At 38.9% G+C, this 25,825-nt stretch overlaps 1 protein-coding gene across 1 annotated transcript in view; it reads right to left on the bottom strand.

Moving 5' to 3' along the window:
• efnb3b (ephrin-B3b) overlaps positions 1-25,472 on the bottom strand; it is a 68,773-nt gene extending 43,301 nt beyond the window's left edge. The window contains exon 1 of the mRNA XM_043245190.1: positions 24,094-25,472. Coding sequence (XP_043101125.1) covers positions 24,094-24,242 — 149 coding nt within the window. The 5' untranslated portion in view covers positions 24,243-25,472. The remainder of the gene's footprint in view (positions 1-24,093) is intronic.
• Between the last annotated feature and the right edge of the window lie 353 nt (positions 25,473-25,825).

Here is a 25,825-nt window from a genome sequence, read left to right as displayed (position 1 = left end):
GCTCTTGAGACTCTAAGACTGTATTCATGTGATTAAACAAGTCGGAAAAACAAGTCGTTTTTGGTAATAGTGTGAAAGGTTTTCACAATAAAAAAAAATATACTGTATATATATATATATATATATATATATATATATATATATATATATATATATATATATATATATATATATTTTATTCATTCCTTTTAAGTCTTAGCATCATTTCACCATTCAGAAAACATTCTACTATGCTGATTTGACGCTCAAGAACATTTATTATTATCAATGTTGAAAACTGTTGTTCGTTGTTTTTATGGAAACCATGATTCTTTGATGAGCAGAAAGTTCTAAAAACAACATTTATATCAAACAGAACTCTTTTGTTACATTATAAATGTCTTTACTGACACTTTTGATCAAAATGCAAATTATATATATATATATATCTATATCTATATCTATATATATCTATATCTATATATATATATATATATCTATATATATATATATATATATATATATATATATATATATATATATATATATATATATATATATATATATATAAATATATAATGTTGTGCTGCAAAAAGATTGAGATAAGGAAAAGGAATGCAAAAAAAGAATGGAAAAGGAAGAAATGACTGAAAAGAATAAATAGATCTGCTCCATTGGTAAAATCAGACAACAAAAGCAGGAGAACAGGGGCAGAGCGGAGCGAGGGATGGAGAGACTGGGAGAAAAGACGGACGCAGAGATGTCCTGCTGGGTTAAGCCAGGTGTCTTCAACAGAGTGTCACGAGAGGAGAGAGGGGAAGAGAAAGAGAGGAGAATAATTAGTCAGACCTCCAGCCGAGGAGACTGACAGGTAAAGAAAGAGAGGGAGAGAATGGTGAGGTAAGAGACTAAAAGCGAGACAACTATGGACGGACAGAGTCTGAAAGTGAGAGTGGTAGAAAGAAGAAAAAATGAAAGAAGAGAAATGAGGAGATGAGGGAGGGGCTGGGGAAAGAGAAAGAGCAAATGCCCTTTGTCATCATTTCACAAAAGAATGGATGACAAAAGGAGACAGAGAGGGAGAGAAATCACAAAAAATGCATGACCCGGCCCCTTCTGGACAACAATGAGCATTTGTCTATCCATCAGTTCAGCTCAGTGGTGTTTTTTGGTGACCTAAACACACCGCAGAGATTCATTGTGACATGATGGCACTTCCTGTCAGCATCTGTCTTCAGAAAGCCTGCCTGAACTCAACGCATATGTACATTGATTAGTAAAATGTTGATTAGTACTGTGCTTGAGTTCTTTCTACACTGTAGAAAGTGAAAAAAGTTGAATCCAGATCTAATCCAGGGTAGAAGTCATATTTTAAGTGGAAGATGTTAAAATACTTCCAAAATAGTCCTAATTTACTCACCCTCAAGAAGTTCCAAACCTGTGCGACTTTTTTTATATCAGCTATTCCCGAGAAATGCTTGTTTTTTTACAGGGTTTGTTAGAGAATCCTCAACGGCCATTTAGCAACTTGTTGAACCAAAAGGGTGAGTTTGGGATTTGGCATTATCTGTTTGTCTGAGAAACCGGTTTGAAAACACCGTTGTTGCAATACGACACTATCAAATGCTCACTTCGTCTTTAGCTTGACACAAAAACTATGGATGATGAAATTTAGATATGATTCAGTCAATCTGAACAAACATCATCAGTCTTGTTCTCATTCCTACCATACATGTTTTTTTTTTTTAAATATATACATGACATTGTTAATTAGATGCTACTTTATATTCAAGTTATCCGATAAAACATTTTTGTTTCATGTAAGCCTTAAAAATGCTTTTATTAGGTTTGTTCACGTACATGAAATACTTGCTTTGACTGGATAAAACCAGCTAATCAAAATTTTAACACAAAATACATTTTTAAGTTAACAGACAAAAACATTTGTACAGCGACAGAAGAAATGAATCCTCAAGGTCACCATAATCACAGACGACTAGAATCAGCTAGAATTTTGGGGTTTTTAAATATTTCATATCCTCCGAGGCATAAATGCGCACAATTATATTCAGGGCTGATTTTTTTTTCCCCTCTGGCCTCTAAATAAACGTCAGCGTTCACTCTAGAAAACGTAACTTCATGAAGCCACTCCGTCTTCACCTACAGGTCCCTGCGGGTTTCATTTAACAGTTCGCCATTTGATCCTCAAATCCAGCATGTGTGCGCGTTTGGTCCGGAGCCAAAGGTCGTGTCTTGTTTTTGCAGAGGTTGTGGTCTGGTGCCTCTGGACTGGTATTAAAGAGACCGTTTCATGAAGCACGGGCACCACAGCTGGCACACGTACACACAAACTTCCCCTTCCATTCAGACACCTTTAAAAAGCAACGTTTCGGGTTTAATGGCATTTGTGGCATAATGTCCATTACCACAAACTCACTGGGTTGAAATAATTGTCTGCGGTAAAGCCGCAAATGCTTGAGTTCTACTTTTCTATAAACTCCAAACATTAAACTTCTCTGTAAAGGTTATGCAGGGACATATATAAATGCTGGCACACACACACACACACACACACACACACACACACACACACTGTAAACAGTCAGAACTAAACAATCTTTCACATTCATATCACTCCTTCTTTCTCTCTCCTCCGCGCCTGCATCTATAGCAGCTCATCGCAGTGTAATTAATCAAGAGTTCTTATTAATTATCTATGCGCGAGGTCGTTCATTACCGCATCAATTCAGGCATAGCTAACGCCGCTTGTGGGAGCTCTGCCCGCCCCCTTCCTCCGCAACTTGCATCTTTCACTGGTCTCGAAAGTCAAGTGATGTTTTCTCTCTCTAGCCCTCTCTATTTATGTGTCTGTACTGATGCAGGGAGTTTTTTTCTTAAAGAAACACTCTGAATAAGATTATCAAAGACAAAGGTTTCTTTTCAGTTTCAACTTGGCCTCAGATGTTTCTCCTGAAATTCCTTGAGAGGCAAAAATAGAAGCACATTAGACAATGGTTGACAAAGTAAAGAGCACAGTGTTATAAAATTAATGTGTATAGCCAGTAGCGTAGTCTCCATATGTAGGAGAGGGCATAATGCAAAATTTATCAGCTTTATTCATTAATATTAACTATGCAATGTGACATTCGCCAGCAGAAAGTCACGAACAAATCACTCTGTGATCTGATTCTTTTTAGTGAATCAAAAACAGTGTAATATGAATTTGTGAATCGCAAAGGCTGCAATTTAATTAAATAAATATATGCGCTTCCGAGCGAAGTGCACACATGAACTAGAGTAATATTTCTTATTTAGGTTACTATTTTTCTTTTAGAAAACAATTTTGGCCAGATTGTGCAATCAAACAAACAATCATAGTAAACTTGCCACATAACTTAACTTATTTATCTAACACGCACCCCATGGTTGACCCAAACAGTTACTGGTTTAAATCAGTCTAAAATTCAGAGCATCAACAGAGAGAATTTATTTTATATGCAAGCACAAAACAATGGACATAAAGAGTTACGTATACAAATGAACTCAAAATTGAAATCACATTTGGAACAGTATCCAACGCTTATGTTCTGGAAGCGAATCAAACTGCAATCTGCTTTGAAATCTGATGTCTGATCGCCGTCTTTGGCGCAACGGAGCTTCGTGAGATCTCTCCCGAAGACACATGTGTCTTCTCTCGTGGGAAAAATCTGAAAACTACTAGGTTGACTACCACTGTCTAGAAGAAACATTTGAGATCTGAAACGTATTCTAGTCAAGATTCATTCACAATACTGAGAGAATTTCAAAATTCTTTCTGTAAATGACATTTTCCCATCTCTTTGTATGTGAGGACCAGAATCCCCACGGCAACAAGCATCCCTTTCAGAAGCGGGCGCGTTGTAAAATATCCCCCTCCCATAATGTGTGCACCACGCAATTACTACCCCTGTCTAGCAGGGCTCTAATCTCTGTCACTGGTCCACCTATTATTGCTTTTCCAAGTCTCTTTCCATCCATTTTTTTCCCTTCAGCCTCACCTCTCGCTTTCCATTTCTTTCGCAGCATCCCTCTATTCTGATAGCAAGAGCACTTTCCTCTCTTTCCCTCGTTTTTTTATCTCTCATCAGGCCAAAAGCTTTTCGGTGTACACCTCTATCTACAAGAGTGGAACAAAAACAGAAAGAGAGAGAGGAAGATGGAGAGAGCAGAGGGTAAGAAAACGAGAGAAGGAGAAAGGCCGAGAGTAAGAGAGGCTCTGACGTTAACAAGATAGCTCGTTAAAGCAAGGGGACAGGAACGAGAGAAAGAGAGAGTGAGCGTGTGAGAGGGAGGTGGAGAGAGAGAGAGAGAGAGAGAAGTGGATGTAATTGGTGGCTTTTTGAAAGGAAAGACAGAAAAGACAGAATTAGGTTTTCCATCTGCGGCCCTCAGTGTGTGTATGTGCGTGCGTGCGCGTGTGTGTTTGCAGAAAGACGGGCTTGATGTCTGTGAGCGTTGCAGACATCAACAGGTTACACACACACACACTCACACACAAAGCTTTCAGTCAGAAATACTCCATCAGGCTCTCGTCACATTTATACACATGCATCTATTATTGGAGGGAAGCATATTCAAACGTCTCAAATTTGCCACTGTATGCACAGAATTATGAAAATGGGTTAAGAAAAAGGTGCGAGTAACGAAATGGCATGTGAAAAGCTGCTTACTGCTGGTGCTGCATGTTTGCGGGTTATTAATAACACAAAAACATTGCAATTAAAGGTAAATGCTATTTTCGTGTCTTCAATTTCCTTCCAATAAATGGTTTTCCGGTTAGCATATAAATGTACTTCTTACATTACGTGCAGCTTTTCACCGAGGGGGAAAAAAAAAATACAACACAACCTGTGTAGAACGATTCTTGAACAAACAATTCTTTTGAACCCAATCATTTCAGTGACATGCAGCGCAACCAGTGTCCGATTCCCACAATGAATGAAAAACTCTCATAAACGTAGCAGCTTTAATTGCTCCAACTCGCTAAAATCTGGTGCATTCTGATTGCCTGTCATCTTTGTATTGTTTCTCAAAAAAAAAAAAAAAAAAAAACCAATGGTTTTTGTCATTTTAGTTGCGGATGTCACTACTATCAGGTTAAATTTTACTGCATTTTCGTATCTGTAACAAGTATTTTGTTACAGTTTGCAATTACTTGATTTGTGTATATATATATATATATATATATATATATATATATATATATATATATATATATATATATATATATATATATATATAAAATTAACATTGTAATGAACCAAAATATATCAACATTTAAATAAAAACATTCGAAAAAGCCTAATATCATTATCTAGCCCTAATTATAAAACTCTTGTGTGCTTGCATTTCATTGTATAAAAATCAATCAGAACTGTCTGTGACTGTAAATTTTAGGAGGCTTGCGTGTGGCAGTCTCAATTTATGTGTGTGTGTGTTTGTGTGTAATTCTTCCTAATCCCATCTCTGATGGTCTCCTCTTATCCTCTTCTCTCCGTGCCAGACAAGCAACATCCTGCCAATGACAGGAGCCAAGCACACATGCACTAACACTCACACAATATCCTGAAATATCCCTGCATCGTGTCTATGCCACAAGCGAGCGGCGTGACAAAAGTAGATCACTTCCTTTATAATCAACGAAGCCAAACTGCATATGTGTGAAGATTATAATGAGAGCGATCCAGTTTTGACGCGTTATGTCATTCATTTGCAACACAGATATAATATACATTCCTAATACATGTTTTTGGTCTTATTGTGAACATTTCAGGAGTTGAACAAAGACATTAACACAATTAGGTCAACACTAATAACCACTAACAAAAAACAATGTATGAAATTAAGCTCGAGTTTTACAATAATATTTTACAAAAAGTAACTCCAATTAAAGGCCCATTTAATTACACCAAGCATGAAAACTAAAAAAAAAAAAAAAAAAAAAAAAATAGCGCTAAAGATAACTATATTTGCATTAACACCAGTTAATATATTGTCTGTTTATTCTAACGTCAAGCGCGTCTGCTGCTTTAAATTCTCAAGGACGTCATAGCAAGATTGATTCTGATTGGCTGTCGATGTTTGTATCATTCATCAGCTGGAAAAAATCGTTCTGAAAATGATACCAATGATATTGTTTCTCTGTGCCTTTATCGTTATAGTTGCATGTGTGGACGCTGCTATTCTTTAACTCTTTATCTTTATCTAATTATCTTTAACTAAGAACGATTTATAAAACTTTATCTTCATTATCTTCATTGTTATCAATATGTGAACGGGGCTTAACACACTGAATTAAACATTAAATTTAGTTGTTGAATAGTATTTTCTTGTAAAACAAACTCCAAGAAACTTTGTAATATATATATATATATATATATATATATATATATATATATATATATATATATATATATATATATATATATATATATATATATATATATATACACACAACTTTGAAAAATTATTTTTACAAGTGTCATTTTTTTACCCTTAGACACCTAATCACAAAACTATTTTGCTAATGCAAATGCAGAATTAATTTTTTTGGCAGCCATATGCGTCACAAATGATTAATTTATTCTACGAAATGAAAGCGGTGAATAACATGAGAGTAACCAAGATAAAGTGAATATGTGAATAGTATTCAGCTGGTCACGTGACAAACGTGGGGCCCACCATAAAGGGGGCCCCTTATTATGAATAAAACAGCATTTTCTAGGCTGCTGATAACTAGATTACGAGCCTATATTTGTGGCGTATTGCTTTTTGAAATATGTGCATTTATTAACCTGTGAAACTCTGAGGAAAAAGTTCCCTCAGGAAATTACGACATTGATATTTGACATGACATTGATATTTCCAGAGTCACACACAGCGTTTTCGCTGCCGCCACGCCACAATCCGGCCTTGAGAAGGGTGAAGAAGAGAGAGAAAGAGTGATGATTTGACACAAAGACGCAGCCGGCAGCTCGCCATGACATGGCACTATGAAACGGTTAATGACGCAGCTTACGGCAGGATGGATTATCTCTCTCCTCCTCTCTCCCCCGTTCCTTTATTGGCTTTTGTCTGATTGTGCTACATTATGGAACAGCAGTGAGCTGAGCTTAAAGGAAGCTGCCATTCTCCAGAGGAGACATAATTAATAACGCAAGCATATCCATCTGCTCTAGTCTCCTATATGTTCCCTTTTCTTTCTCTCCATCACTCCTTCTGCTTAAACATTCCTCTGTGAGTGTATTATGTGCGGGGCATCTAACTCTTTTGTCTGGGTGTGTGCATGAATGCATATGGAATGTGTGCGTGTTAAAAAAGAGAGGGAAAAAAGCCATGTGATCAGCTAACCCTTACTTTAACATTAGAGTTCATTTGCAGAAGCCGGTAACTCCGTTATTAACATGTTTTTCACTCTGCATTCCAATTAATCTCAATCAAACTACAGTTGAGTTATTTTGATTTGGTGAAAAAGAACAAAAAAATACTACCTAACTAACACGATAAAACACAAAAACATGATAATAAAAAAATAGATTTTTGAAAATAAAAAAAAGGAGTTATCTGTTTTTGCAAATAAACAAAAATTAGACTTCATATCAGTTTTTGGTTAGAAATTGTATTCTATACTATATTTAATTTTCATTTTAGCTGATGTTTTAGTAGTTTGTATTGTTTTAGTTAATAATAAAAATGCAAAGGAAAAAAAATACAGTTGGTTATTATGCATGTGTTATTATGTAGGTTTCATGTTTGTCTCTCAAATAGTCGAAATTCATAAGATCCGTACATATATTAAATGAACTGTTAAAAATTCACCTCAGCTGCCCACTGAAATGTGAGAAGAGATGGGCAGAGGAGATTCAGTCAGATACATGCGAGTCTGGATCAATTTAACGTTAGGTTAATGAGTAAGGTAGAGGAACGTAATTGTCTTTCAGTGTGTTTCTTGCCACTGTTGAACTTACGGCCTTGCTTATTTAGACGAGAGGGAAAGAGAGAGCGAGCAAGCATGCCTAACTCTCACTTATGACTGTGGGTTTAATCAGAGCATCAATCTCTAGCAGAGGGGAAGAGAATAAAAAACAAATCTAATTACACCAGATCATTCAGAAGATGAATTAAAGACAGAGATAACGTTACAGACAACCACGTTAAATCACCCTGCACTTCCTCTCTCACATGCTCCCTGTTTTCGCAATAACAGGAAAATGGTCTCTCTCTCTCTGAGCTTTAATCATGAGGGATTAAAGCCTGCGATTATTCCTGGTATTTTAGCTGATTATCGTGTTAACCTCTAGGAATGAACCCTAGACATTCACATTACTGATATTAGAAAGCCGGAGAGGTGACGGACAGGAGGAAAAGGAGTTTAAATCTTTTCTGCAGCATTATATCATGAACCCTGAGTGTTTGTGGCCACGTGAAGGAAAATGTTACTGCTTAGATGCTGCTCTTTCATAGCTGAAGACAGGGCTTCGCAAACTTTCAGACACCCAAATACAATGTTGCCCTTTTTGAAAAGACCGGGTTAAAAACCTCAGGATCAAATGAGCTCTCAGTTGTCTCATTCAAGTAACTTTATCAGGTCATTAAAATAGCTTTGTTTACTTTGCTGTTTGTAGACGTGCAATACCGAGAACTAAAACGAATGCAAATAGCATAGCTAAGATATTGGGTTTATATAAACAGGATTGATGAGAAATGTTTGCATTCGTATTTAAAAACAGGACAATTGATTTAGGGTTTTGGAGTTGTAAATCAAGACCCAAACTAAATTTTTTCTCATAATACAAATATAAAAAATTATGCCATTGAACCGAGTAACAGGTATTGAAAAATCAAAAAATCACAAAATGAATCAAGGTTACTTATTCTAATATCAGTATTTCCATTTTGTGGATTCAAATTAATAAATGATATATTATTAATATATTATATTGATTTAATATGAATTAATACCACTAAATCAAGATGTAAACAAATATTTTATTTACGTAATACTATAATATACTAAAACAATTTAAGTCTTTGTCAAAAACTGCTGTTTTTAATTCAAGGACATCCACTTTTTGAAACGTCTGAAGTCACAAAATAAATCAGGCTTATTAACTGGCTCGATATCAAAACTCCCACTTAAAGAGTTTAAAAACAAGCAGCTTTATCATAATTACAGCCGAAATACAGGAAATAGCTAATTTTGGGAATATTATGTTAGACAACAGCGGGCCTTTGAGTCCAAAAGTTTGAGAAGCGCTGATCTGCGAGACACAGTTGAGATATTAAAGAGATCGCTTTCGTGATTTCTCTTTCCTGTGGGTGGTGTTGGTCTGGACGAGTTCAGGTTGATGCTTGGCATCCCTTTTTGCAGTCCGCGTGTGTGTCTGTCACTGCGGCTCCTGGCACGACTGAGCAGCAGCATCCTTTGCCAGGCACCCCTCCATCCCTCCCGCAGAAACCAGGGAAGAGGGGCGAATGGGACGGAGAGATAGAGCGGACAGACGTGAAGAATCGTTCGAGAAAGCGGCTTGAGAGGAAAAGCAGGTACGGCGAGAAGATTACAGCCAAGAGGTGAGCAAACGAATGAGAAAAAGAGAGCGAGAGTTAAAGAACGAGAGGACGTGTGGAAGCAGAAAAGCAGAAAATGAACCGGATTTAAAGACAGCTGCCAATGAAGGGAATAAGTGAATGAGATAGAGACACACAAGAGAAGAAATAGAGAGAGAGAGAAGTCTAGGGGAAGAAAGAGAGGGTCCTAATCCCCTAACAGACAGCTTTGTGGGGTGATTGACAGCCGAGTGCGCTACACTGGGGCGGCCCTGGAGGGGGTCTCAGAGGGGTGTGAGTGTAGGGGGATTATCCACCCATCGCTCATACACCCCTAAGACAGGGTCAAGTGGTACAGGCCGTTGGCTCTTGTTTTCCCACTCACTTTCACACGTCCATTGAGCGACCTGCTCTGTTTTGTTTATGGTTTTGGTTTGCAAATGTCGCCTTAATATGGACGGATAAATCAAAACACCCCCTCTCTTCCCACCCCTGTCCTTTCAGCCCGCTGACATAATTATGTTTGCTTTTAAAGACAGTTTCGCTCAGTCTAGCCGGCTGTCAAACTGTGTCATGACTCAACAGAAAAAAGAAATTGACAAGATATGACTTTAACAGCAACTTGTGTGTCGATTTATTGACCCAAGGCAGAGAAGTTGCCTAAAAACCTGCAAATCTCATTTATATAGTATAATAGAGTATAAAGATATTGTAACACGTTGTTATAGTGCAGTGAACGAGAAGGAAGCTTTATAGTGCATTTCAAGCTAATTATACTAAGCCTATTAAATCTATGTGTTCTGCTAATGGTGACCCTCCAACAATACATTGTATGGATCGGAATTATCGATTTTATGCCAAAAATCATTAGGATATATATTAAAGATTACATTCCATGAAGGTATTCGGTAATGTGTATTTCTTAAAGTAAATATATATAAACTTAATTTTGACTAGTAATATGCATTGCTAAGGACTTCATTTGGACAACTCTAAAAGAAGACTTTCTCAATATTCAGATTTTTTCACACCCTCAGATTCAAGATTTTCAAATAGTTGTCTCTTGGCATGTTTTCAATGTAAACCTTTTTTATTTAACTTTCAGATGAAAATCTAGATTTAAATCTCAATGTCAAAAAATTTACGACATATACATATGCTAGTATACTTAGGGTTTAAGTTGACAAATATTTAGCCTGTATGATTTCATATTTTTGCATATAACTAATATACATTTTCATTGGAGAAAAAAAATAATATCATGCAAAACTACTATACAAAATTATGAAAGTTACATTTTATGTGCGTTTGTTTTTGCACTTTCATTGACTGGAATCATGAAACTTGACAAGTAATGTAAAAATTCTAACTTTGGGTTGAACTGTTCCTTTAACAGCAATTTTATCTCTCGCAGCCTCATTTTTATTTGCATTAAATAAACATTCCATCTTCCACTATTGCCACAAAATCTAAATAGACTTGGTTTTAAAATTCAAGACACCAAAACGGCAGAAAAAAAAAAAAATATATATATATATCACATTCAACACTTCAAAAAATAGTTACACCCCAAACGATCACATTTCAAGATCTTACAGGAGGACTTTATGAATCTGATCTTGTCTGTTCCTGTCTGCGCTCCAATTCCGATGTGAAGAATAAATAAATTATCTGCACTGCAGGGACTGAGGGAGAGTGCTGCTATGTTTTCCTTCATGATGTGATATTTCCCTCAGAAGAGAGACTGCAGCACCCTGCGGCCCGAGATGTGAAGGAGGGAGAACGAGGGAGGGGGGGTGCGCAGGGTGAGGACAGACCAGTTTCATCTGCACCCCATTTCACTTCCGAACCCAAGCGAAACTCAATATCCCGGCTCCTACTGAGTGCGAGAGACAGATACAGGGAACGCTGTTGCCTGACGATGCCTATCAAACTCCATTCAGCACAGATCTGGGCACTTATTTGTGGAAAGAGAGAGAGGCTAACATGAACCAGGTGGGCAGGGGATACATTCACAAATGAAAACCCTGGAATGCCAGGCAAAAAAAGTAATTGATAGTGTGTGTGGCGCTATATGAAACACGACACACTGTCCATGCCAAGAGTATTTGAAAGCTTGTAAGTGTGTGTGTGTGTGTGTGTGTGTGTGGGCGTCATATATGATGAGGCCACCCATGCTTAAATTTCCACTCAAGGCAAAAAAAAAAATACATGATTACATGTTTGTGTGCTTTAAATCACAATATATACAGACTTTGTTTACAGCTGCTGTCCTGACTAACAAATCAGACACATGGTACCTCTCAAAAACCTAGTATAACCAATCACACAATTCAAAGCGAACATTTTTTATGGTTGAAAATTGTTGTCACTAGTATTCAAGCATACTTCGCCAATATAGCACACTAAATACTAAGTTTCGGTAAACATACCAAACTAATTCTAAAATATCAGATATCATATATTTCGACCCAAATACACAATGCACAACTCTACACACACCAACACAAAGCTCCATCACTTCAATGCAGTAAAAAGCTAGGGGAGTCTTTGTTTCCGCCACCCGACAAACCCACCCCCCCCACACACACACTCTTCCGCCTGGCATTTTTAACCCCCCTTTCTTTAGGTGGACGGACAGAAAGAAAACCTCTCCATCTGTTCTCCCTCCCGCGGCTTTGGAGTTATACTGCAGCCGGACTCCAACAGAGAAAGAGAGAGGCAAACTACTGAAAAAGAAGAGAGAGAGAAAGGCAGAGAGGAAGAGAAAGAAAGAAAAGTGCATAAGGACGGGGTAAAGGAAAGGTAAAGGAGGATTGATTTTCTTGTCGCCCAGTGGTACAGCACTGAGAACCGCCACTGAGAAGGTGTGAGTCACGCGGTCACTCACAAATGCAGCTAATTTACTCCAATACCAGAGAGGCAGGTCGGACACAATCTGTGGAGTTTTTCAGTTTTTTCTCTTCTGATTTTGGGAAAATAAAATAAAAGCGTAATTTAATATTACACTAAAAAGTGTCATTAGTGTTTATAGCCATATAACGTTTATATATATATATATATATATATATATATATATATATATATATATATACACACACACACACACACACACACACACACACGCACACATATATACACACCTTTATATGAGCATCTAATATTAACTCTTTAAAACTTCCTTTTAGAGAACTTTGACCGAATCAAATTTGCCAAAATATTTAGCAGAGAAACATGCACGAGACATAAAACCTGGGCTTAAAAACCAAGATTATTCCATAGAATAACTGTGTGTGTGAGAGTGCATTTGAGATGTTCGGACTGGCACAAACCCGTCAAACCACCCACTTCGAAAGGAAAGGCAACGGAGTGGAGAAACACAAGCAACTATTTAAACCCAGCACACACACACACACACACACACACACCGAGTCTGGCCAAACGCGCGTAATATGAGAGAACGACTGGATTAAGAGACAGGAAAACTAATTGTAGAGAGAGAAAATGAAAGAGGGAGAAGCTGGAGAGGGGGGGGGTTCATCAAGCAAGGCATAATTTTTGGCGAATGATTCAGTGTTTAAGCAGGAGAATATGTGCTAAGACGTTAGTGTGTGTGTGTTTTTGAGGTCTTCCAGCGAAGCGCAGTGGAGACCTCTTTTGTTCTGAGGGGAGGAGAGGGAGAGGGGGCAGAGGAGGAAAGACTCCAGAAAAGCCAGCGATACGCTACTGAAGGAGGGAGAGAGGGAGTCCGGCCTCCTAGGAAATTTAACCCCGAAGTTGGATTTGATCCAGCGCTCTGAGCTATAACATTTTTTAAACAGACGTACGCGTTAAAGCTTTTCTGCAGAAAGGAAAGAAACAGAAAAAAAAAAAAAGAGCGCAAGAGAGAAGGGTGAAGCTCAAAGCCGACTGCTCTCAGAAGTGCATCTCAAGGCTGGGCTGAATTATAGGAAATGCAGCTGAAATACTGAAGCGATATTAAAACATGGCATCGGCACCGGGGGCCAAACTGGAGCTGCCGCCCAGCTCATGAATACAGGGTTCACCCTGCCGCCCCCAACACCCCGCCTGCAGTACTGCCAGTCTCTACAAACACACACACGGTCTCTCACAGTCGAGGAAACGCTGCTCTGAACTATGCCTAGATACTCAAAAACAATGGCGGTGTCATCTGATATTATAGTCAAGTAATGAATGCTTAAGGGATTGCATGCGTATGAACTTTAAAGAAAGTTCACACAAAAGTGAAATAAACGTTCTTGCTCTAAAACGGGTATGAAACCCCCGTGTGACGTTCTTTCTTTCTTGAAACACTTAAGCAAAACGCTAAAAACATACTTTTCTATTCAATTAACGTCTGTCAAACTTTAAAAACGACAAGCACTGTGACGCTTGCGCGCTATATTTGGTGTTAAAATGAAACTGAAATCATCTGAAAATCTTTCCTTCTCAGCTGCGCTCTCATTCAATATAAATCTGCCGCGTCAAGACATATCGCTGCAGGTTTGACGTAAGTGATATTACATGTCATTAATTCTCATTTATGACATAAAATCATTGTGCGACATGTTTTTAAGTGCCAACACTTTCAGCAAATTAGGACTTACATTTTCAAAGATATAGTGTAACTTTAATTAATACTTTAGTTAATAACTTTAACAAGTTTTTTGAGGGGTTGCCAAACAACAGCCTGAAAGCTTACTATTAAGAACGCTGGAAAATATTTTCAGCTGATTGAATGCAGAAATCAAAAAGTGTACCTACTGCGTCATTTGATATGCGTAATTTGAATAAACTTAACTTTAACTAAAGTTAACTCAACTCGAAGGTATCCTTTATTTCCATTCACAAATAGTCAACGCAATGGGTTCATTTAAGTAGATTTTTAAGAACTTGTCCAATTGTCCATGTCCAATTATCATGACTTGATCTTTGGAGATATGAGAATTGAAGAAGAATAAGTTGTATTGTATATTAAATCTAAAAATAAAGTTTAATAATACAAATAGCATAGCATTAATGTATTAAAGTAATAAAATGATTAAATGTAAAAATTTGAGAAAAACACTAAAACATAAGAAAAAGATTAAAAACTCTAATTAAATATTTTCAATATACATTATATGCCATACAACAGCCTCACAGTTCTTTATCTAAAAGAATAGAAATGCACCAATATAAAACTTCTGGATTTTAAGAAGCTGAAAATTAAATATTACAAATATTAAAAATAGAGTAACATTATATATATATATATATATATATATATATATATATATATATATATATATATATATATATATATATATAAAAACAAACAGATAAAACACCAAAAACTGAAATAAATGTATTAAAAGCTACAGTGACTATATCTAATATTGACCAGCTGAACGACATACGCATCCCTTTAAAAAGAGCACTCTCAAAATTATGAATAAAAAATACTGAATCTTCTTGGGTGTTCCATGAAGAAATAAAAGTCACATGTGCTTTGAGTGGCACGAGGGTGAGTAATTGCTGACAGAATGTTGATTTTTGGCTGAACAGTTTCTTTAAGGAAACTGATTCAGCGCTGATTACAACTGTTGATGGTAGTAATTGTAGTCTCCGTCATTTGTTTTGTCCATGTAAAAAGCGATCAATGACAATAGCAGGAAACAGCGCTGCTGGTGGGACTGGTTTATGTTTCCTAACATGACGGATTCTTCCAGCTGAAGTGTGCAGAGGAGCCGTGGGAGGGCCATGCGTTCTCGTTAGGCTGGAACACGGCCCTAGCGCTGTCACCAACTGTGCGTACCGAGTTCTGCTTTCTATAAGGGAAGACACGTGTGTGTGTGTGTGTGTGTGTGTGTGTGTGTGAGGCAGGAAGCCTTCAGGGTCGTGATCCATTGACCATCTCTCACACTCTGTAAGTAGGTCACGTCAAACCCCAGGCCCCCTAACTGACAATTACAAACTGTCACACATATACACACACTAGGGCATTTTGGTCATTTTGTCTACTCAAGCACTCCACTGATAAATCAACTGATTACTCGAGAGGAGTAAATGTGTGTGTGTGTGGGGGGGCACATCTGCGCTATTTTGCTCATTTTGTTCCTGATTATAAATGAAATGATACATTGGTACAATAAAAATTCTATACAATAATAAAGCGTTTAAAATTTGGGGTAAGATATTTGTGTTACTGAAATACGTCTTATGGACACTAAAGAAATACAGCAAAAACAGTGATACTTTGAAACATTTTTACAATTTAAAATGTTATATTTTGATATGTGTATGGATGTTATTTATTCCTGTGATGGCAAGTGTCACATAATCCTTCAAAAATCATTCTAATAAGCTGATTTGCTGCTCAAGAAACATTTCTTATTATTATCATCATCAGTATTATAAACTTAGTAGCTTATCTTTTTCTTAAAATGTATATATATTTTTAGGAGTTCAAAATGACAGCATTTATTTTAAATAACAGAAATATTTTTTACATTATAAATGGTATCTACTGTCTCTTTAATTAAATTTCATTCATCCATACTAAATCAAAGTGTTTAATTTCGTTATACAATAACATGCTGACCTTTCCTAACATGAAAACTCGCATTTGTTCCTGATATATTTCATTTGAAGTAAACCGGTCAAGATGATTTTATAAAGATAAAGGCTTTAGATGTCCTGACACACACACACACACAGTATTTTTAGCACAGCCCTTAACACAAATCATATGGCCTCAGTCAAAATCAGACAACACTTATCACTACAACAGCACAGTCAGACGGCACGGAGGACAGAAAAGGTTTGCACATTGTGCGCACTTTGAATACAACTGCAGATGTCCCAGTTTCTGTTGATAACTGCTGTTCCTCTCCTGTGTGACGACGATGCAAATAAAGTCTGGCTCCGTGTGTCTGTCTGCAGTTTCCGTTTACAGCTCTGAGATCAGTCACCTTCGGCCCGAGCAGCGACACTGACCCCATTACAGACCGACCCCAGAACAGACAGACAGAGATATCTGATCTTAATCACAGCGTACATATGGTCAAACTGACTTCAAACCGCCTGTATCCTCTGATTAATATTGACCGTCTATGATTTTGACCACTAGAGAAACATTTCAAAGCTGAAGTGTAGAGTAAACGGTGCTATCTCACGCAGATTTTTAGCCCCCAGACCTTTAGATCTGGAATCAGTCATGTAAAACTTGCCTTTTCTTTGTTTCCCATATCAGAGCTGATTCCAGATCAGAAGGCAGACAGAGAGGCAGGGGAAGTCAATAAAAGCGGGCCTGGGTGACATGGGCTAATCTATAGTAGTATGGAGGTTTTCCTCGGGCTAATTAAGTTTACGATTCATCTAATCAACTCTGGGGAAAGAGGAAGACTGAAGAGAACAACAAGAAAATACTTCTAATCATGCAAGGGAATTGTAGGTGATTTCCAGAGTGTTGCTTAAAAAGTGTCAAAAAAAAAAAGCCCATTTTGGTCTGTAAATATGGCTTGCATGCTATACTATTTTAAAAAATGGGTTTGGTCATTTTGGGGTTACTAGGGCTTCAAAAAGTAATACTGCAAACTGTTATTCCATTCCATCCATAAAAAATTAAGTATTTTAAACTACATTTTTGTGTCACTTTAGTCATCAGTTTCATGCGATCCTTCAGAAATCATTCCAATATGCTCAATTGGTGTTCATTAAACATTTCTTATAAAACCAATGATGAAAAAAGCTGCGTTGGTTAATAGTTCTGTGTAAACTCTGATGGATATATTGTTGTAGGATTATTTGATGAATAGAACTGCATTTACTTAAAATGTATGTTATTTGCAACATTATGAAACTACTTTACTGACTCTTTTAATAAATGTAATGCATCCTGGCTGGATATAAATTTCATATTAAAACATTAAGTCATGCCAAAACTAAGAAAGAAAGAAAGAAAGAAAGAAAATATCCCAGTCTCATTAGCCAAATCCAGACCTGATGGTATGTGTATGTGCGAGTGTCTGTGACCCATGCTGGACCTTAAGGCAGCGGGAGAGGATGATCCTGATTAGTAAAGGCGGTCTGTGTGAGATCTAACCAAATCACACACAAACACACACACACACAAACACACAGATGGAAAGCCTCCTGCCCGACGCTCATGTGACCCTTTAAACCTGTGAATGGAATTAGCCGAGAAAGAAAAGAGTGAAAACAGAAGTGAAGGTCTTAACATCTGTAGCAGCAGGTGGGCACAGACCCTGATCAGCTTTATTACCCTTAAAAGAAAAAAAAAAAAAAAAAAACAGAAGGAAGACGACAGAGAATGAGCAGAACTGATTCTCTGTTTCAAATTCGCTCTGCGTTTGAATATTATGGCTTAAGTGAGGAGGCCCAGTTTCCGAGATCTGTCATCACGTATCTGCACACACAAATACACAGATTCAAACAAACACAGAGTGATGAGAGATGTTCAGAGTGAGACACACACACACACACACACACGCACCATGCTGCAGGGGTTTAGGAGGCCCGGGCCCCCTGGGGGCCCGCTCTCAGGAACACACCGTTCCCTGCACGTCAGCACGGGTTTAACAATCAAACCGTGTGTGACGATCTACGTTCTTTCAATTATTTCTAAATAGTTTAAATTAACACCCCACAAACGTCTGGATGTATTTCGGCACACAGAAGAGTGTTTGTGTAAACATGTGTTCCTTATATTTGCATCACACAGCGCCCGAACACACTTCTGGCTGTCTCCGCAGGGAAGGCGCCTTTGTTTCCCCATTATATAGCCCTCTGTGTGTGTGTGTGTGTGTGTGTGTGTGTGTGTGTGTGTCTGGTCTGCAGGCAGGCTGCAGTTATTCTGCCACATCAGCTGAGAGCCATTTTCACAGCTCCTGTTGCTGAGAGCTCGTAAAGCCTCCAGCAGACCCTGTACCACGCACACAAACACTCACAATTATCCCTATTCCTCACTGCAGGGTACTGAGAAGATGCTATATAACAGCTCAAATGCTGTTTCACACAAATTCGTGCAGTACAACCCTTTATCTAATATACACATACACACTAGTTTAGTTAGCTCTCTAAAAGAGGCCATAACTTTATACAAACAGTTGTATTTTTGGACTAGCCGAATAAACAACCATAAAGCCCCTAAAAGATAACTTTTTACATTGGTATGCCACAACAGGTAAATAAATAAAGTTAACTTTACCTACCGCTCGTTTACTTTGTAATCCCCGACAAAATCCTCGAATACACAAATTAAATTGATTTCTGAAGGACGAGGCAACACTAAAGACTAGAGTAATGGCTGTTGAAAACTCTAATAACATTACATAAACATTACTGTATTTTGATCAAACAAATGCAGCATTGTTGAGCAAAAGAGACTTCTTTTAAAAACAGCATGTTTGTGTGTATAAATACATATTTAACTTCTGTTAACAACTGCACCTTCAAAAAATAGATAAGTACGCCTAAACCCATAAGCTCACGCAAACGCATGCTCGTACACTACACTAACTATCAGCAGCATACGCACAAACACACACTCTCTTCATTTCTTTTTAGACTACAGTGATGCTGCACACGCAGTCGAGCATTCAAACTCTGAATAAAACCAAATTTCCCTTGACCAAAGGAGGTGAATCCAGTCAGGAAGATTAAATGGATCTACCCAGTTTAGCAAATTAACACGCATTCAATCCTCTAATCCATTCGTGAGCATGTCAAAAAAAACATTCTATGTTTATTTCTACATTTACATTCACTTAGCGGATGTTTATGCAAAGGCGACTTACGAACCGAGACTTTCTAAACACAAGCGTGTATGTCAGTGACCTATAGAGAACGTGTCTTATTCTAATCCCTTCTCCCAACGACCTCCCTCCCAAATTTCCCTCGTACTTTGCCTCGTCTTAAGCCTGAGATCGGTTAACTAGCGCTTTTATCCGAGCCCAATTAGCCTGCGATAAATTAATTATTAAAAATCCAGTGGGGGTACCATATTTCTTTGAGAGAGAGGGCAGATACAAAAGGCCCATCATGCGTACACACACAGACCCTGTGACATTTATGATAACACGCAAATCCTTACAGTTACCCACAATCGCTCGTCTGAATTCATTATCAGAAAACCCCCCACAGGTTTGAGCTGGATCTGAATCTCTGAAACGCAATTACTGAAATGCACAGTGATTTAGACAGAAGAACACGGAAACCTTCTGAACCGTTAGTAACCGTTTGGGATCAAATTACCCAACCAGCATCTCAACATGGTCAATTGGAAGAATTACACGGCCCTAACCGACCCTTCAGCACATCAGTCAGAGATGTGTTTGCTCATCCAGAGAATGCCGGGTACCAAGGACACACAAACACACTTTGTCTTTCTTGTGTGTAAACAATGTATCAAAGGGTGTGAATGTCAGAAGGTGAAGGACACTTCCCAGACAAGTCGGATCACTGAGAAACACCATACCTTTTTACTAAAAAAAAGCCCTCACATGTCCTGCTTTGTGCCTTTTCGATCTCAAGAAACCATTTTTCATCCATACCCCTTTAATTAAATATAAATTCCAGAATTACATTAAACTGCAGCGTCTAAGAACAAACACGATTTTTGCTTTATAGATTTTTTTTTTTTACCTAAGCAGACAATTTCAAGGTGATCTTTGTGCTGGACTTGCATTTTCTTAAGCCTAACTCAAACTGACATTCATGGCTTAGAAGATATTGATTTCTGTACATTTAAGGATGCGCCCCGCTGTTCCTCCGTCTTCTCTCGATCCCTCTTTCCTCCCATCACTTCTCACCGGTTTCCTCGCTCCTCTGAAGGCTACACATGTTTCTAATTTCGCACGAGGAGGAGAATGGCAGCGCCATCGTGAGAGGGTGAGATGGAGTAGTAGTAGTGACGGAGAGAGTGATGGGATAAAGAGGGTGAATAAAACATTCTACAGGTGCAGGACCTCATCTTCAAAGCACTGAGGAGCAGAGGTTCACTGATCCCTATTAAATATACAGCACCGCCAACAATGTAACCTGCGTACAGCTACTTTTAGTGCGAACTGTGCAGACTCCTGTAGCCTGGAGCAAAACCACACGGTGCAGATGTCTTGTAAGTGCGTGTCTGCATGAGCAGACAAATTTGCACTGCAAACTGTATTTTCAATTCAAATACGAATATGGTGTCGCTGTGTTTGTGTAAAGAAACCAGGTTTACATCACAGTGTTCAACCTTCCGTGTATACCATGCAATAATACATGCAATATGAATTCATATGTAATGTATGGTGCTTAATACGTAATGCAGATTATCTAGGCAAATTAATATGCATATATTTTTCCCATTTTGATATTGTGAGCCATTAACCATGGCTGTTTCATATCCCAATTCAATGGACTGCCCATAAAAAAAACAACATTTGTGTTTCCATATTTATTTGTATATATTTTTAAGTATGCGTTACTAAGTATGTAAATATGTAAAATTAACACTAACTGCATCCATGAAACCAGTCATAAGTAGCAAGGGTATAATTTGTAGCAGTACATTGTATGGGTCAAAATTATACTTTTTTCTTTTATGCTAAAAATCATTAAGATATTATGTAAAGATCATGTTCCATTAAGATTTTGTACATTTTCTACTGTGAATATATAAAAATATGTAAAACATATTTTTAATGGTATTGTGCATTGCTAAGAACTTCATTTGGACAACTTTAAAATGCGACAAATTATAACAAACCACGCACCTCAATGGAAAGCCTATTTATTCAGCTTTCAGATTATGCATAAATCTCAATTTCGCAAAATTACCCCTGTGGCTGGTTTGTAGTCAAGGGTGTGCTGGGCTTGACATTAATTTTTTTTGCTCACCAGCCACTGTGGCTAGTTCAGGATTTTCAGCAACCATAATTTTGTTGTTGGAAAATTAGTTTTTTTTTATGACTAAAGTCGATTTCCATTTTTTTAATGTTTGATGTAAAATTTTATTAATCATTTCACTTAGCATAATAAGACACTGGCCTATAGGGCTGTTAGCAATCCAATGAAACCAGTAAAAAATTATCTTTCCACTGCAGAAGAACCAGAAGCAGCTGAAGTGGCATTTAGATGCACCTACACAGAAGGTTTAGTATGCAGATATAGTTAAATAAATGTAGCATGAAAGCATTGTATGTTACACTGAATACACTGCATACTTATAATCACAGGATTATGAGCTTGGTGACTTAACTAGTTTTTTTTCCCCAAATATAAATTTTTGGCAGGGAGTGACCATCATAATGAGAAAATTTGATTAAAGATTTGTTCAGACGGTTGATTCATTCAAGAATTAAGCAAGTACCCATCTTTGTGAACAGACCACTGAATCAATTGACTCAAATGAGTAATTCAAAACCGTTCAGTAACTAAACACCAGTGTGTTGCTCACAGATGCGCAACTGTTCTGCTGTAATCTTTGGAAATATTTTTGTAAACCTAATCAAGCAAAAACAGTCAACATTGGCAATATTAACTAGGTCTACTCGTTCAAACTCTTGCATAAAATCAATGGAAATGTGCATGGTTTTCAGAAAAAACTGCACTCTCTTGGCAGTGACAAGTTATGCTGCTTGTATGTGCAGCCGATTTCTACCAATCATTCTCGCAAAGATTTCCCTGCTTAATGTTTTAATCATGCATGTCCTCCAGTAACGCAAGAAATATTATCTTACACTCAAAAACTCTACTTGTCCCAGACAAGCATTAATACCGAGCTGTTACTGTAGGCCTAGCTAAATAAAAATAAAGCCTACCAGAGCGGCTAGTGGGAGTGACCTTGTTAATCTCTGAAATCTACCTGCATCTGCCCTAGTGACATATACGGTTTTAGCGCAGTACGCGCGCGTCCCCTAAATTGTGAGCGTTTCCACTGTGAAAAGAAGCGAATTCGGATCGTTCACTAGATCCGTGAGAAAACCAGCGCCTGCTGCCGATCGACTTGCATCGATTACAAACGACTGAATCGGTTAAAAACGGCTGTCATCGGTGCTCCTCTCCGTTTCCCGTTCCCAGGTAGAGGTCAAGCAGAAATCGCGTGGTCACGGTCATGCCCCCCACCCGCGCTCCCATTTTAAATTAGGTCCCCGTAAACCCCTGCTAGATTAACACAAGCAACACCGACAAGAACCCTCATTAAGAGCGTCTGCCAGCGGCCACTGGGACAGAATAAACCCCCTCCATCCCCCCCAGCAGCATCTGTTGAAGCGCAGAGCCCGGTATATGCGCCACATGGACACATTAAAAACCTATTCGTCTTTCAAGAGCTCGTGGCACCACTAATAGCCCCTCATAACCCACATACCGATTTAGACCGGGCACACAAGTGCTCCCACGACGCTGGGTGTCCATTTAAACAAGCCCAGTAATGACAGAAGGGCGAAAGAAAGAAAGGGGTCCGCTCGGCCATAAATCGTCGTTTATGTGCCGGACACGCCGTTTGCGTGGTTTCTTTGGCTCCCCACTAAATGAATTCACAGTTGCTGGGTTGCAGAAACCTCCCCCTTATTTACAGATATATACTACCAGAAATCCAGCTGTAAATTACCCACGATTCCTTCCTGCGGCGGGGAAAATCGTGTCACCTCCGTGACCGGAGTAATAAATTTTGCAGCGTGAAATGGGACTGATTGACCATCTAAAAGTTAACACCTGCGTGTAAAACTTTTCACTTTAGGTGTCTTCACGTCAACTAGCCCGCTAGAAGGTGTCGACCGAGAGCGAAAGCTTACACCTTCTTTTGTTTTAACTACTGTCATGACGGCAGATAAGTTGCCAACTAATAACAGTCCCTGAAAGAGCGCTTCTGCCGGTTTACGTTTTTCAGTTTCGTTTAAAAAGTTGCATTTTACGCTGCTGTCGCGTATGGATAAAAGCGCAAACGGCTTTGAACCCGTGCAAACATTTGCGCACAAATAGGTGTCGACGAAATGTTTCAAGTTCGCACCTTGGCAGAACTATCTCTTTTGTTTTAACCGCCGTCATGACAGAAGCCAAGCCGGCGGCTGAAGCAGCACTGAGGGCGTTTTAACGCGTTCTCGCAAGTTAAGCAAGAACGTTTTACAAAGGTTACATTGTTTAAATGGCGTTAAGACGGAAAAATGCTTGGTGTTGAGCAACTAAAACTCGTGCCAATCTAACTGGAGCGTATCTGAAGGAGAGGCGGTGAAACAGCGCAGCGTCAATAAACAGTGGTAACTGTCGTAAAATTCCTCGACGCACACGGTCAATGAAATGTGGCATTTATTAGTCTGGCGACATTGATGCTCGTAACTTCTGCAGACGCGTGATTATCCACTAAGGGGCTTGTCTGAGTAATAGCGCTTAACAGCTTTCTTTCCCCCTGCTAGAGACGTTTCAAAGCCGTCCTTCAACGGTTTGCGCGAAAACACGAGGCGTTTGACTATCCCCAGCGCAAAGCTCTTCTTAAATAAACGGGGAATAAACGCCGTGCCCAATGCCTTTAGTTGCGGCTCTTACCTTTTGTTCAAGGAATTCCAGTAGATGGGCTCCATGTTGGTCGCCGTGATCCCGAGTAAATCCACTAAGAATATCAGGAGAATTCCCAATCCATTTTCACAGCCCCGACTCGCCATTTGAAATCCCGAATTCCGTCTATTTACTCCCATCAAAGCTGCGCGGGACACTCTCCCAGAGGTTGGAGGTCTCTGGGCTCGGAACAAAGCGTGTGCGCTTCAGGTGAATCCCTCGGTGCGATCAGGAACAGCGTGTTTTGGGAGCCTGCATGGATATCTACTAAAACGCGCACGGGGAGGACAGATTAAACAAAGGTGCAGTCTTGTGTAGATTTCCACACAAAAAGCGTCTTTAGGGAAAAGTAGCTCGTGGACAAAACTCCTCCGCAATCTCAATTCCCACAGCCGTTTTGTTGCAATTTTTCCTCGCAAGAGTTTACTTTTCCAGTATCTCGTTGTGCTTTTTTCCCCCTCGCTGCTTTCAGACCGGACCTATCTTTCCCATTCCCTTAACACTCCAACTTCATTGCGTTTTCCCGACGAATTAGGACGGGGTGGTAGATGGATGATGGTTGGGAAGGAGCTTTTCTTCGCCTCTTCAGAAGAACATGTTGATGCTGGACAGAGCTCGCCGTTTCTCTTTCTCTCCTCTAGTTCTCCAAATGGATTTTCCCGCTTGCCTCCGAGATTCCAATAATTCCGCGTGCGCTTGAAGCGCCGGGCAGCAGGCAATCCGGATAATTAACGCAAAGGCGGCGCAACGAAACTAATCAATGCAAATTAAAAAAAAAAAAAACAACAACAACAAAAACAAGCGTATCAAATGGACACAAATTTACAAGTGTGCCGAGACCGGCGAAATTATTGCCAGATTTTCCAGGGTGGAAAAAATATTGCAATCCTTATTCATGGGTCTCGGTTGCAGGGCGTTTGAGAATGTGCTCGGATGTGGCAAGTCATTAGATAGTTCATTTCTCGTCTGTCCTGCTTGGATTCTCTCGATGTGTCTCTCTCACTGGCTGCAAATCCGACTAGTGAGACTTGTTCCTAACGCTCGGCGCACACTGACAGACTGAGTTGTTTGAGAAAGAGAGAGAGAGAGAGAGAGGGAGAGCGAGAGGGAGGGGGAATGGGGAGGTGTGCGCGCTCGAATAAGAAAAATCCCATCTTCCGGCTGGAGTGCGCACTAACGGAGCGGATTTTTCTTTGGGGGATTTGTTTTTTTCCGCATGTAGAGGCGCTGCTATTAAATCACGTCAGTCACGAACACATCCACATACCATGCAACCATATTTCCCAACGCTCATGTAAAGGATTCTCCGTATCCATAAATAAATAATACCGGTCTCGGAGCGCGTAAATTTTTGCGACCGCTTCTCTCTCCGTTTGATGTGATGATCGTGATCCCTGGCACCCGATCGCACCGATCAACGCTGTTCATTCAGAAGCGACGGCTTACGGAGCTACAGCGCCCCCAGTGCATTCGCTGGTAACGGTGCATGTAATAACATTTCATGCTGGTGGTAACGACACTAATGACAAGCTTAGTAAGATATGCAGCAGATAAAGAGCTTGTTTAATAAATATCTCTACCGTCCAATTGAAACTGCAATGATTTTCAGCGTTCTGCGTATGTGAAAAATCGCTAATTAATTGTGTTTGTATGCCTGTCTATTACATCTGAAAACTACAATTAGGAAGTGTATAATGGACTAAGCGCTGCTGATAGGGCCCAA

This window comes from Puntigrus tetrazona, chromosome 7, assembly GCF_018831695.1.
Source record: "Puntigrus tetrazona isolate hp1 chromosome 7, ASM1883169v1, whole genome shotgun sequence".
NCBI classification, from domain to species: domain Eukaryota; kingdom Metazoa; phylum Chordata; class Actinopteri; order Cypriniformes; family Cyprinidae; genus Puntigrus; species Puntigrus tetrazona.
Note: the sequence above shows the minus strand (reverse complement) of the source record. Positions and strands in the feature narration are given on the sequence as shown.